Source organism: Anoplopoma fimbria, chromosome 1 (assembly GCF_027596085.1).
Source record: "Anoplopoma fimbria isolate UVic2021 breed Golden Eagle Sablefish chromosome 1, Afim_UVic_2022, whole genome shotgun sequence".
In the NCBI taxonomy this organism is placed as follows: domain Eukaryota; kingdom Metazoa; phylum Chordata; class Actinopteri; order Perciformes; family Anoplopomatidae; genus Anoplopoma; species Anoplopoma fimbria.
Genome location: NC_072449.1, coordinates 21,567,996 through 21,582,561, shown reverse-complemented (window position 1 = coordinate 21,582,561; position 14,566 = coordinate 21,567,996). Strand labels below are relative to the sequence as shown.

General features: G+C 41.7%; 1 protein-coding gene across 1 annotated transcript; it reads left to right on the top strand.

The window, feature by feature from the left end:
* The first annotated feature begins 6,645 nt into the window (after positions 1–6,645).
* On the top strand, positions 6,646–10,095 carry LOC129097233 (extracellular calcium-sensing receptor-like). Its single transcript, XM_054606020.1, has 10 exons — positions 6,646–6,856; positions 6,970–7,064; positions 7,211–7,390; positions 7,504–7,692; positions 7,817–8,311; positions 8,463–8,672; positions 8,767–8,890; positions 8,973–9,166; positions 9,301–9,582; positions 9,673–10,095. Exons 1-10 carry the CDS (start codon positions 6,646–6,648, stop codon positions 10,093–10,095), a joined length of 2,403 nt encoding a protein of 800 aa, XP_054461995.1.
* The last annotated feature ends 4,471 nt before the right edge of the window (positions 10,096–14,566 follow it).

The window sequence follows — 14,566 nt, the reverse complement described above, 5'->3', positions numbered from 1 at the left end:
GGTGGAGTTGAGAAAATGGCTGATTCCCCTGAGGGAGAGCTGTCAGTCTGACAAACCTGACATTTTGCCAAAGCATGGACAAGGAGGAGGACATTCAGGAGACGTCTGGAAGCGATGCCGGAGGACAGTTTATCAGGTGACCTTTGACCTGCTTCACCACAACACTGACAAACCCTGACAACTGGGAGGTTTGATAGTTGCTGACTGTTGGGAGCATTGAACAGTCCAGGGCATCAGCAGTGCCATGCAAACCTCTAAAGCCATTTCAGCATTAATTTATCTTTGAGGGAAAGAATGATGGATTTCAAGCCAAGTGCTACTATAGACAGCAAAGAAAGGGGAGACTGGGTGGTTCTCCTTTCATGTATCATCTTTAATATATTAACATTAAATGAATGACAGCAGGAATGCTAGGCAGTGTTCACTCTGCAAGTCTTGCTGTTCAATCATGACTTCCTTCTCATAGTTCAACAAATTGGATAGTCACACATGGAAGGGACCCAAACCAGAATTCAACATGTCAGAATAATTTTTTTCTCTCCCCTTTCACAAAGAAAAACAACCAAATCTGAATATATCCCATTTCTCTTTCACACACATTCTTTGTCGATTATTGATCCATTCGTTGAAGTGGAGATCATCGGCCTGCCAGTTGATTGCTGCAAGGAACTGACACAAGTTGTTGATGACAACGGTTAGACACACACAGACTTGAACAACATCACAACATTGTGCACTCACTGAACCACTGAAGAATGTTTTAGCATATCATCACATATCATCTTGAAAATGTCTTAAAGCAGTTATAATGGATATTATATATTATATGAAAACAATGCATCAAATGCCAATCTGAAAGCTATATGACAATCTGAAAGGGGTTGCTTGTGGTGATATACCACAAGCAACCCCTAATTAGCTGCCACTGAATAAAGCTGAGTCATTGTTAATGCGATTACTGACACTTGAGCTTTTCCGACGATTGACAAGTCAAAATGTCTTCTGTGAAAAGGGCCTGTTTTTGAAACCTTTTATTGATCACATTTAAGGAAGGAAAAAAACTATATTGCAGACCTTTTATCCATAAAGCATAGATTATAGCCTAAGGTCCTGTTGGCAGTTTTACAATATAGATGGAAATGACACCGTTCAATCTAATCTAGGGCTTTGATAATTGACCAATGACCTAACTAGGTATTTAATAAATGGGTCAGCAACACATTTTACATGTGAAAAGTGGTACATAATATTTTAACAGTAAATTACACTTTACATGCAATATAACATAGCCTATTAAAAATATAGTCATTGCAAACATCTACAAATTAGTGCCTTCATTCCTAAAAAAACAAAGCTGATGCAATGCCATAACTACAGATGTTTCATTTGACTTTGGGTTGTGGAGCACTGGATCAGAATTCAGATTGTTTAATTAGAGGCATAAAGGAAGCAGAACGAAGGGGTCTGCTGTTGTCACCCCTAACATATCCCCACAGATGAGGGAACCCGGCAGGGGGAGGGGTGAAGCCTCCTCTGGGAAAGGTTATCCAGCCCTAGGAGCTCAACAGTATTATAAGATTAGTGTGCATGATCCATGAAATACATAATTTTACACATCACTACCTCTATCTTCATCTTTCTTAGTTTTTATGTTGATACTCTATATGTGTTTGGATGAGATACTGATAAAATACATCCTAATTATAATATAACAAAGCTATATGTGTGTTTTTCTCAGGTTTTAATCCAGTATGGGAGGAGACCCTGTCTTTTACACTTCACATGGCTGAGGTGGTTTTGGTGCGTTTTCTTGTCTGGGACCATGACCCAATCGGAAGAGACTTTATTGGTCAACGGACTGTTGCCTTTACCAGCCTCATAACAATTGTTATCATTTGCTGTGAATTAAGTTTAGTGCTTGACATAGCTTTTCCTTAAATTTTAAACTGTAATCTGTAAAGTGCACCTTGGTTGATAATGTGTTTCTGAGTAGCATGTCTCACTTCTTTTCTTCTTGGTGGGTATTTTCCTTTCATCATCCCAGTCAAGTAATTAAATATTTTTGGAATTATGCAAATACACCCAAATTACGTCCATTTAAGTTTAATAACCATAAGGAATTTGTACGATTCATGATGCTAACACTAACCAAGCCACAGCAATCTGATGCATTAATATCAGGGTCACTGTTGACTTTAGAAACAGTTGTGCTGTTTTGTTCAAGTTTGTTTAAGTGCTACTTTCTTTTTGATAAAACGCTTGGAGTGTCTTAAATAAGCATTTTGCATTGACTTGTCTTGCACATTGATTGTGCAAGACAAGCACTGTTGAACAAAATGATACACACACATTATCTCATGATCATACCCCTTTCCGTCATTCAAACTACAGGCCTACCACCCCTACCACACTGCAAGATTTAAGGTCACCTCTGAAGACCATCACTGCATCTACTAAGAAGAACCACTTAAGTCCCCGGAGAGTAGCTGAAAAAATAAATCATGAAATCCATTCACCACGCAAGATTTCCCAGGCAGGAGCACCTGCTCCAGCTCTCCTCTTAAGCCTAAAAACTGCTGAGCTTGAAGAAGTCTACATCATTCTGGATGAGGAGGTGCTGCTGCCTGTATCAGTGTACAACCTGAGAAAACAGGCGGTCCATGTTCAGGCAGACACTAGGGAGAGCACACCCTTAAGTAGCTTGGGGTTCTCTCCAGCCAAGGTGGTTGCTGGGATGATGTGAACAGAAATAGGGTTTGGAGTAAAGAAAGTGAGGAGGCAGAGGAGAGTGTGTACGAGGAAGTGTATGATCCCCGAACACCAACATAAGTACCAGGAACAGAGCAAAGTACTTCTAAAATGTACACAGGCTCCTCTGTAAACAATAACTGTTTTCAGTTTCTCCATGACTCAGCTGGAAATGCTTTCGCAGAAGTGGAGATAAATGTCGATTAGGATCCATTGGAGATGGTTATGACATCTCCGTAACATTGCAAACAATGAGAGGGACCCATAGGTCCAACCAAACGGCATGCTATTTACCAAAACCACGAGTCCACTCCCAACCTCTCCCAACAAAAACAGCCTTTGTATTACAGTGATCCTCAACAGCAGTACCCGTCACATGCATTTTCACAGCGTCCCACTCCAATGAATCAACCTTCCTATCAGCGGGCCAATCCCCACCAACACCAGAACAACTCCCAGGCTTCTTCCTTCCACAGACCCGTCAATTCTAGACCTTCCAACCCTAGTCCACTGCGTCAGAACAGCTACCCCGTTCCTCAGAGCAATTATGATGCCATGAACAACAGCAGAGACTTCAGGACTTCTTACACAAAACAGACGAGCTATAGTGGCAGCCAGATCATAAACGGGTCCCATCAAGATAGGCCAGGGTGTAATCAGGTGGAGCAAGTAAGGTGCTTCCATAATGGTTTCTCCTCTTCTGAAAGCCTCCCTGGCCAATCTGCTGTGTCTACAAACATTGGTAGAGACAGAGGCCTATATTCCCCTTCTTCAGGCTGCGATGCAGTGTACAGCCACTTGGACTTTGACTGCTTTACACCCTCCTCAGAGTCTCCAACCCCTAGAAACAACCAGCCACACTGTCAAAGTCAAACACAATCATACACCCCGACTCATTCCTGGATCCAAAACGTTTCTCACCACTCAAATGTAGGCCCTATATCAACTCAACCCCAGCCTGGTACCATAGACTCCTCAGCCCATGTAAGTCAAAGTCCCTGGGAGACCTGACCTCTGAAGACATAGTATGCAACTTCCAAAGCAACTACCACATTATTAGTCGCCGTTTCATTACTTCCCATATGACGAAGCAAAAGAGGATGGGCACCATGGGGGACGTAACTGTCCAATCACAGTCTTGTGATCCACTTACAGAACAGCTACGCAAGCTGGTCAGTCTAGAGGGGGATGACTGACAGAAATGGACCCCAGCCTCCTCAGTTGCGTCAGGAAGTAAAAAAACCCACTGCCACAACCACAGGTAACAAGTGTAGCTTCTGTTGTTCCCAGGGATATAGATGATTCCCCTCCACTTCTTACCCGACGCCTTTCTTATCGGAGCCAAATCCGAGTGCGTCACATCAACAGCCGTGTTAGTGAAAGACTGCAAGAGGCTCTAGAGCCTCGGGCAGGTGTGGTGGTCAATAGTACTGCCAGCATTGGTGGGGTGGTATTGAGGATAAACCAGCCTCACAACATCCACCAGCAAATAGACACTCGACTGGTTCTTACATAGCAGGCTACCTTGGATAGTTGGAAGACGGGACTTCCTGAAGGAGCTTGTACATAATTGCGTTCAACAAAATAAATACTAGCCATTTTTTCCCATATTCAAAGGCCACTAGGTTTCCATCATGACAGTTAAATTAATCTTATTCTGGGCTATTTCTAGAGAAAGATTTAGTCTGTAGAATGTATGTGAAACATCACCTGTAATCCATAGCTGGATCTGACAGCATGACTTTCTTGTATGAGATGTCCACTATTCAAGTGAATGGTCTTTCTAGTCTGGCAGTGTATTGTCTGTATTCTGCTTAATGTGAAAATGTACATGGGAACTTTGTTTTCCTCCAAATGGCTTCCTAGACTGATTGTACAGATACGTGTTACCTTTGTCCCTGTGATGTACTTTCCAAATTGCAAACATTGACTATGAAGCAAAAAAAAAGAACAATTGGGCCTTAGGCAAAGAGGGAATGTCTTTCTTTGTATCATTTGAATGTGTAGTATAATCATACAACTACGTTAAATAGATGGGGTTAATTTTCAAAGATGAAATGTAAGTCTTCCTTCTCTTTTCAGTGGCATTTCTTAATGTGTGATGTGTGTAAATATTCCTGTCATTGTTTTAAATCTGAGATGAGAGTAGCAAAGCAGCAGTTTTTTATTTTTATTTTTACAGTGTTACGCCATCCTACTTTCTTTGTATTGTTGCTCATCGGCGAACTCTGAGCATTTTCCTACCAATGCAATAAAACATTGAAATATTTGATTTCAACAAATTCCATGTTTATTTTCTGTTTGACTCAAAATTCTGCATAGAACATTCGACAGATAATTTATCAAGGATGAAGCTAAAGCTCAAAAACAAGTCAGTGTAGGTCACAAACAGCCTATTCTTTCCCCATATGCCACATGGAATTACTGTATAATAGAGCTGACAAACAGCACACCTGTTGCTCTGGGCTACAATTCCCCAAACTGGTTCCAACAGACTGCCACACATTGCTAAGTTGTATGGATCAATCAGGGTACAATATTCCTTTGAAATCTAAGAGAAAAGGACCCAATAGTTTGGATGTTTTCTTTCATGTTTCATATTTTTAATCTCATTCAGATAAAAAATAAGCAGCATCTTGACAGTATATACAGTATCTCAGTTACCTGGGTTGATTCAAATGAAATCATACAGTAGTTTTTCTATAGGAAAAATGCTATACATGCATACACAGACACACAACTTACATGCTTATCAGTTGCAAGCACTGGATTGTTTTTCCACCATCACTCTAGAGAGGAGTAATTTGGCTTGTGTGTCATTAGTTTTACTTCCGTGCAAAAGGCTTTTGCACCTATTATAAATATTCACATCAACACTTCATTTGTGCAGAGTAGGGGGGTCGTTAAGTTCAGGTCATAATCAGAGTTAGCTATTTACCTTGTGATAGGAGCTTTTCAACCAAGCGTTTCTGTTCATTATGTTCTCTGTTTTTGACATGAGGCTACGATGTTAGATTTAGATGTGAAATTGAATAGGATTTGTCTTTTGGTAACAAGAGCTGTTGAACGTTGTCTATGGGTAGCATTTTTTTCTGAATTTAATTCACTCTGTTGTCAGGACTGATGACGCCGGTTTGATGTGACTGTTGTTTTACAAAGATTAAATGTATTGATGCATATTCTGACATTCAGATAACTTATATGTGTTAAATGTTCCGAACAGCTGCCTCCATGTCTTGGTTGCCCTGGTTCTTCACTCCGTGGTCCCCCTCAGCTCTCTCCCTGCTGCTTCTCAGTGTAGTGGACAGACAGACAGGGCTTCAGGTGGTTCAGGCGATATTGTGCTCTCGGTTGGGAGAGCCGATCAACAAGAGCCTCTCCCAGGATGGAGATGTGATTATTGGTGGACTTTTTAATTTTTATTACCCACGTTCAACTGTAGAGCAGGGATTCACCAAGATGCCTCATTATGAACCTTGCACAGGGTAAACACAAAATGTATTGTTATTATTATGTTGTTCAGCACATTGTCTGTATTTATAGATGTATTTTGTCATGCTTGTGTGTTTCTGTTAAAATACAGATGAAAATATTCTTCAAAATGTTGAGGTATAAAGTTATGTAATGTTTATAATATGCATTGTGTTAATGATTGGTCAGTTAATAACAAAGTAGTTAAAGTGGCATATATCTAAGATAAGCAAATTTAAGTATAATATAGAAATATAGTGATTTCAAGACATGTTGCTGTAATACGTTTATGTTGGTCTAAATTACATTTAGATACAGATCCATGGTGAATATTTCTTTCAGTGATATTGTTGTTTATTTCATTAATTTCATTTCATCTCCTCTGGTCTCAGTTTGGATCTAGAGTCATTAAAAAATGCATATACTATGACGTTTGCGGTGGAGGAAATCAATCGAAACAGCACCCTGCTACCGGGATTGAAGCTTGGCTACCGTATTCTTGATAAGTGTTTAATCTCTTACTGGGCTCAGCAAGCTGCACTGTCACTGGTGGGAGGAGACGCACACAGCTGCAACTACCCCTTAACACCCTCTACGCCTGGTTCTGCAGCTTATGAACAACCTGGAGAGACAACAGGTATGACTCGATCAAATTAAGTTTGAAGTGCACCTAAACAAAAACAACAACTACTCATATGATTACAGTATAAAAAGGTTAACATCATGTAACCATATGTCTAATGTTATCAGCAGTGGGTCAGCCTGTTCCTTTGGTCATTGGTCCTGCCTCGTCAACAACAACCATAGTTCTGTCCAGGGTCCTGGGGCCTCTCTCTGTGCCGCTTGTGAGTTGCATTACCTTAGGAGATGAAATCCTTTATTTTTATACATCAAGAGGCTGATATTATTTGAAAACATTGTTATTAAAGAACAAATGGTGTTATCGCTGTAAAAGCAGTATCAAAATAATATTTCCGCATCTTTTTTCCAGATCAGCTACCTGGCAAGCTGCCCTTGTCTGAGCGACAGGCTTAACTTTCCTAATGTCTTCAGAACAATCCCCAGTGATATTTACCAAGCCCGAGCCATGGCACGACTGGCCATTCGCTTCCGCTGGACTTGGATGGGAGCTGTGATTGACAACAGGGATTATGGTAACCTCGCAATACAGGTGTGTGTCTGTTATTTTACAGTAAATCGCCTTAAAAAGCAGCTCATTCAATTCCTTCATATATTGTTAATAACAATATATATTTTAAAAATGTTTGTTGTTTTGATCTCCAGGCCTTTCAGGAAGAGACCCAGGGGAAAGGGATATGTTTGGAATTCATAGAGACTGTTCTTCAAGAAACTATTGAGAGTGATGCCAGTCGTGTAGCCCTCACAATTCAAGCTTCGACTGCTAGGGTGATTCTGGTCTTTTGCTGGTATACAGAGATTAAGGAAGTGTTTCTGGAACTGGCCAAGATAAATGTGAGCAACTGCCTTGAAAAGTTGAAAAGACTAAGGTTTCCATCACTAAAGAAAGTCACTTTGTAAAAACAAAATGTCAACAGCTTTTCTTGTTGTAAATTATTTCAGTTTCCTCTTACTGTAGGTGACTGACAGACAGTTTCTGGCCAGTGAGGCTTGGAGCACCAGTGATGATATTCTAAAAGATCTTGACATCTCTAAAGTGGCAAGTGGTGTTCTGGGTGTGGCCATTCGAAGTTCAACAATACCTGGATTTGAAAATTATCTCAGAAGTTTGCACCCCATGCGTCGTCCTGATGATGAATTCTTACGAGAATTCTGGGAAAAGGAGTTTGGATGCAGGCTTGGAGCTACACAATCACACGAGACATCGCTCTCTCCTGCTGAGGGGTCCTCTCAGAAAGCTTCTCTGCCACTCTGCAGAGGAACAGAGTCCCTGGAGGGAGTGCAGAATCGCTTCACTGATATTTCCCAGCTGAGGGTGGAATATAATGTCTACCTTGCTGTTTATGCTGCAGCCCATGCCCTTCACAGCCTCCTGTCCTGCCCTGATAAAGAAAGCTCACCTGGATACAACAGCTCCACCTGCTCGTCTCCAAAACACATCAAACCCATAGAGGTAAACACTATTGTCCCTGAGTCATCTCATCCACAAGGGTCATAGTTCTTAAACTTTTAATATACTGAATATTATTATATATATATATATTTTGTAAACAGAATACAGAATTTTAAATGTGAACAGTCTCTTCAACATGTTTTACTTTCAGCTGTTGCAGCACTTGAACAAAGTGAACATCACCACACCACAAGGGGAAATGTTTTATTTCCAAGGTGCCGACATTCCAGCAAAGTACGACCTTGTCAACTGGCAGAACACCCCTGATGGGTCACTCAAACTTGTTTTGATCGGTCGTGTGGACGGGTCTGACCTCCACCTTAATGAATCAGCCATTCAGTGGAGCACAGGATCCAATCAGGTGGTTAAAAAAGAGCAATATTGATTCAGGCTACTATCAAAATGTGAGTCACAAGACATTATGTATTGATAATATGGTTTTACTTGTTGTTTAGGTGCCTGTTTCAGTGTGCAGAGAGAGTTGTCCCCCAGGTACCAGAAAGGCCAATAGGAAAGGAGAACCGCTCTGCTGCTTTGACTGTATCCCATGTGCTGAAGGGGAGATTAGCAATCAAACTAGTGAGGAAATTACTGCTTAAGATATCCTTAATTTAGCTATTTGTGTATTATTTTCCTTACTTCCTCTGTTTTCCTCTCCCAGATTCTTTACACTGTGAGCGTTGTCCATCTGAGTTTTGGTCCAATGCTAAGGGAACTACCTGCATCCCTCGCCAGCTGGACTTCCTTTCCTTTAATGAAACTTTGGGCATCACCCTGACTACAGCAGCTGTGTCTGGTGCCGCGGTGACAACAGCTGTGTTCGTGATGTTTCTCTACTACCGTCAAACACCAGTGGTAAGGACCTAGAGAAATATAACAGTTTATTGAATGCATTTTAAATTCTTTATAATTTATTTTTTTCCCCTTTGAAACAGTATTGTATTGTTTAAATGGCCACGTCTTTGTCTGTAAATCTAATTCCCCTCAAGGTGCGGGCAAATAATTCAGAACTGAGCTTCCTGCTCCTCCTGTCTCTGAAGCTGTGCTTCCTGTGCTCACTGGTGTTCATTGGTCGTCCATCAGTCTGGTCTTGTCGGTTCCAACAGGCAGCTTTTGGGATCAGCTTTGTACTTTGTGTTTCTTGCCTGCTGGTCAAAACCGTAGTAGTTCTGGTAGCTTTCCGCTCAGCTCGGCCTGGTGCTGGATCCTTGATGAAATGGTTTGGTCCAGGCCAACAGAGAGGAAGTGTCTGCCTCTTTACATCTATACAGGTTTGAATATAGTTTTATTGATTCAATGATGAGATCAATTCTTCACTTGATATAAAAATGATAACACAGACATGTTTGCTTTTCATACAGATCATCATCTGTGTGACATGGCTGTCCCTCAGCCCCCCTGTGCCTCAACGTGATCTGGGTTTCCAAGGGTCAAAGGTCACATTGGAGTGTGCCATGGACTCTGTGATCGGCTTCTCTCTGGTTCTGGGTTACATTGGTCTGCTGGCCTGCACCTGTCTCCTCCTGGCCTTTCTTGCTCGGAAACTCCCTGACAACTTTAACGAGGCCAAACTGATCACCTTCAGCATGCTGATATTCTGTGCTGTCTGGGTGGCCTTTGTCCCTGCTTACATTAGCTCTTCTGGAAAGTATGTTGTTGCTGTGGAGATTTTTGCAATCCTGGCTTCTAGCTATGGTTTACTGCTCTGCATTTTTGCACCCAAATGTTTCATAATTCTCTTGAGGCCTGAGAAAAACACAAAGAAACACTTGATGGCAAGGTAGTTTTATATAGTGTAAATCTATAGTATAACTCTCTTAGTATGGTGGAGACAGTAGCCCCGGTATAATGCAATTGTTCATGTGAATGCGTTATATCAGTTCCTTTAATTTAAATAATGCTACTAGTTAATCTGCTTGTATGAAATTAGCAAACTTCTTGCAGCTACACTTAATTATGGCTTTCATTGGTAACAAAGTATTGTTTATACTGTTCAATAAATGAAAACATCTATCATCAACCGTAAAAGAAAAAACACTTTTTAATTAAATTCTCTCTACAAATGTTATTGATTTATTTTGCATTAATGTTGTTGGTTGTTCTCTTTCTCTGTGTTTTGAATAAATACCGTACCTCAACTGAATTAAACTCTCTCTACCAGTTTTTACTACACAACATTAATACGTAATCTATTCTAGAAAGATTATCTAGCTTGTGTACCATGTTGCACTATTTTCAAAATGCTATACATACAATCATTGAAAGTAAATAATATAAATAAATAGATTTATTACTTTCACAGTGGGCCAATGTTGTATGTTTTGGCATATAATTAAAATAAGTAAAACTATCTTAAATAACTGTGGCTGTCATCACAATAGTTGATGTAGCTTTTAAAATGTTTTGACCTAGTAGACTTTAAAACCCTACAAATACTGTCTGGAGAAAAAGAAAGAACTATTCCTGACTGCATCCTTGGGTTGTTTTCAATGAGAGAGAGCAAGTATCCAAGAAGGGGATTTTATATGTTTGATGAAAGAGGGTCAGTTCAACTAAATCTTATTTATATAGCCTAATATCACAAAACACAAATTTGTCTAAGGGGGCTTTCCAATCTATGCAACATATGGCATCCTGTCCTTTGACACAGTTGCCAAGTAAGCAACATGCATTATTTGGACATGAACACATACAGATGTAGAGGCAGAGGAGGAGAGAACCGCTCAGTGTATCAGAGAGAGTCCCCAAGCATTCAAGGCCTATAGCAACAAGTGGCTAGTCCAAGGGAAGCCTGAGCAAGACCCAACTACTGTATAAGCGTAATCAAAGAAGAAAGTCTGAAGCCTTCTCTTAAATGGGGAGAGGGTGTCTAACTACTCTTCTATTTAATTTTCAATTAATTAATTAGAGTGGCCATGGGGCAGACACAGTGAGTATAAAGCAGCAAAGTTTTCAGATGGATATCGTTAAATTACATTTCCACAAAATTACACGTAATAAACTATAAAACTACAGAGTCAAAATTACATTATGTTATTGTTAATAAATGTTCTTTAAACCTTGGGAAAACAGACATTTGGACGGCATATGGACGAGTCTTCTCCTGAGTCTTCAGACTCTGCCTCTTCCACAGAGGACGTGTTGGTCGGGTTCAGGAGTTCCTCAAAGTGTTCTTTCCACCGCTCGACAATATCCCCAGTCCGGGTCTGCAGTTCTCCCCCCCTGCTGAGCACAGCCTGAGAAAAGCCCTGTTTCCCCACACCCGCCCGGCGCCTCTCTCCCTGGGCAACTCCGGAAAAGGAAAAAGTCCAGCCCCTCTCCAGGAGTTTGGTTCCAGAACCGGTGCTATGCGTGGAGGTGAGCCCAACTATATCTAGTTGGTAGCTTTCCACCTCCCGCACCAGCTCCAGTTCCTTCCCCGCAAGAGAGGTGACATTCCACGTCCCAAGAGCTAGTCTGTGATGCCGGGGGTCAGCACGCCCAGGTTCCCGCCCCAGCCTGCCGCCCAGCTCACATTGCACCCGACCCCAATGCCTATCCCTGCGGGTGGTGGGCCCACAGGGTGGCGGCACGATGTAGCTTTTTTTCGGGCTGGGCCCGGCCGGGCCCCATGTGCCAAGGCCCGGCCACCAGACGCTCGCCGGTGAGCTCCCTTCCCGGGTCTGGCTCCAGGAGGGTGCCCCGTTTTCCCTATTCCGGGCGAGATGCCCCAACCTTGCATCGTCCGATTCATTAGGGTTTTGTGAATCGCTCTTAGTCTGACCCCTCCCCCAAGACCACTTTGCATTGGGAGACCCTACCAGGAGCTATTGCCCCCGACAACACAGCTCTCAGGATCACTGGGGCACACAAACCCCTCCACCACGATAAGGTGGCGATTCATTGGATAGATTTTATTTTATCTATCTGATGATTTAGTACTAACCACTTTTTTTTGCTCAAACTCTTGTGTTGTAAACAAATGAGGAAAAAATATGTAAACTGAATTAAACAAAAAATCATATTAGTTGGTGAAAAATTATAATTCACTACCCATTATACTAACTGCAGTTAATAGCTTAATCACTTTAAAGAAAGAACAATATGTTAAAGATATCTTTGGAATTTTTTTGTTGATGCTACATGTACTGAATCACGGCCACTAGATGGAAGTATCATACCATCCAATTATGCTCCAACATGAATTGTATGCTCTATATGCAGTAGCTTTACTATACATCAAATACAGTAATTACAATTTGTATCTTGGCATTATATACATTAAGTGTCCACCGTCACAGAAAAGGAAATGTGGAGAAAGTTTGGTGTATGAGAGATAGGGGAATTTTAAGATTACACAATAAAACAATTCAATTTTATGTTCAACGAAGCAACAAATATATTGTACAAAAATATTTTCCTCCAAAATACATTCTTAAAAATTGTTCAGCCGATGATAGCTACGAAATCCTAAGGAGTGCTCTTTTGATTGCCCATCAAATCCACAGCTGACAACATTAATCCACGTTTCATCTTTGCTAATATATCAGTCACCAGAGCCACTTGGACTTTGTTCAGACAGTGTCCTACTGCTGTTTCAGTGGCCTGACCTAATGTATACATTTCTTGCATATGTCACTGCTCACTGAAGATGTGCCACTGTTGCTTATGCATCTGGCAATGAAACAGCATGTCAGTTGTGTATTCTTGTCACTGCTGTCTGTTACCAGCCCGTAGATGCCATTTAAAACTGACATCATAATTCATGGCTGCAGATTGCCAGACTGAATTTGAATCCTGACAGATTCTCAAAAAACATTCAATCCTACAATCTCAAATATGAAGAATCCCTAGCGACAGTATAAATATTTATTGTCCCCAAGACCAAAATACCCCTCATCACCTGGGTTTTTAGTATACTTGACAAATTTCCTTTAGAGCTAAATTATTATTTTTTTAACAATAGTTTTCAAGTAGTAGGTGCACTTCCCACTTATGCTTGTTTAATGGGACTAGTGTGGGTACAAAGGCTCCACTAGTCACATGCTAAGCACTCATCCCACACCTATTCCCATCAGGGAGGCAGATGGGTGTGTGAAAGAGTTGTTTGCCTCTCATCACATGTGTGTAATGCTGATCAGGGAGAGTTGAGTGTGGCTTTTACCTCATCATTGTCAGCGCAAATGGATCCTGACAAGGGCTACCTTTTTTTCTCATGAACAGGCTTGTTCATGTGTCAGCTTTAATATGAAACCTTCATGTCATTTCATTTTAATTAGATGCCATGAAATACTCATGCATTATATAAAGCCATAATCTCTGCATATAGTGGTTATATCCCCTAACCACAGGGAAGAAGATTCCACTTTCATGTTGAATAATTAATGTCAAGAAAACATTTCCCCCAAAGTTTATGTCAAATCCAATTTCCCCCTGTTCAATTATGCCACGAGAGTGCAGAGGCAGAAGGCTTTAATGAAATAGAATGACTGTATTGCTGTCACGGATGTGGTGTGGACCCAAAAGCAGTATGACCAGGAGACAGATAAAGTTCTGGAGCTTTATTTAAAGCTGAGCACACAGCAGACAGACAGGCAGGGTCAGACTCACATTGGGAAACAAGCAGGGGATCAGGCAGACGGAAACCAGAGGAAGCGGAGGCTAAACCCGTGGTCGGGGACAGAAGGCTAAGGTGGCTAACCGAGGTAAAGGTAAGGTAGGGGAATCTGGTGGTAGGGGACAGAAGGCTGAGTCGTTGACCTGGGCACAGACAGGCAGGCAGGGTCGGCAACGGGAAATCAGTCCACGGGAAATTGCTGGAAGGTGTGACATAAATGCAATGAACGATCTGGCAGCGAGTGTGTGACTGACTGGGGTTTAAATACTGCAGGGTGTAGGTGCAGCAGAGTGAGCAGGTGAGAGGGATTGTGCTGATGAGGTGGGTGTGGCAGACAGGTGCACTGCATGAGGCTGATTAGGTGAGTGAGGGAGAGTGTGGTGAGAGAGAGGGGGCTGGGCTGTGAGCTGGAAGTGGAACTGGGAGTGGCTGGAGTGAACTGTGAGAGAGTGACAGGCAGGTGAACAGAGTGAGCCAATTAGGTGAGTGAGACAGAGTGACAGGGAGTATGGAGCTACTGACAGTATGGAGGAAGAACCGCCTTGAATTAATTGTGATGTAACTTAGTCCTCTGAGACCTTTTGCTCGCTGAATGAGGGCTTTCCCAGGCTTGATGAGCCTGAGCAAAGTCAGCCTTGCTTCCCCAAACTGTAAACTCA

Coding starts and splice junctions, on each gene's coding strand:
- LOC129097233 (XM_054606020.1), top strand. CDS start 6,646: ATGACGTTTGCGGTGGAGGAAATCAATCGAAACAGCACCCTGCTACCG. Junction 7,693..7,816: donor TGGAACTGGCCAAGATAAAT/GTGAGCAACTGC, acceptor CTCTTACTGTAG/GTGACTGACAGACAGTTTCT. Junction 8,312..8,462: donor AACACATCAAACCCATAGAG/GTAAACACTATT, acceptor TTTTACTTTCAG/CTGTTGCAGCACTTGAACAA.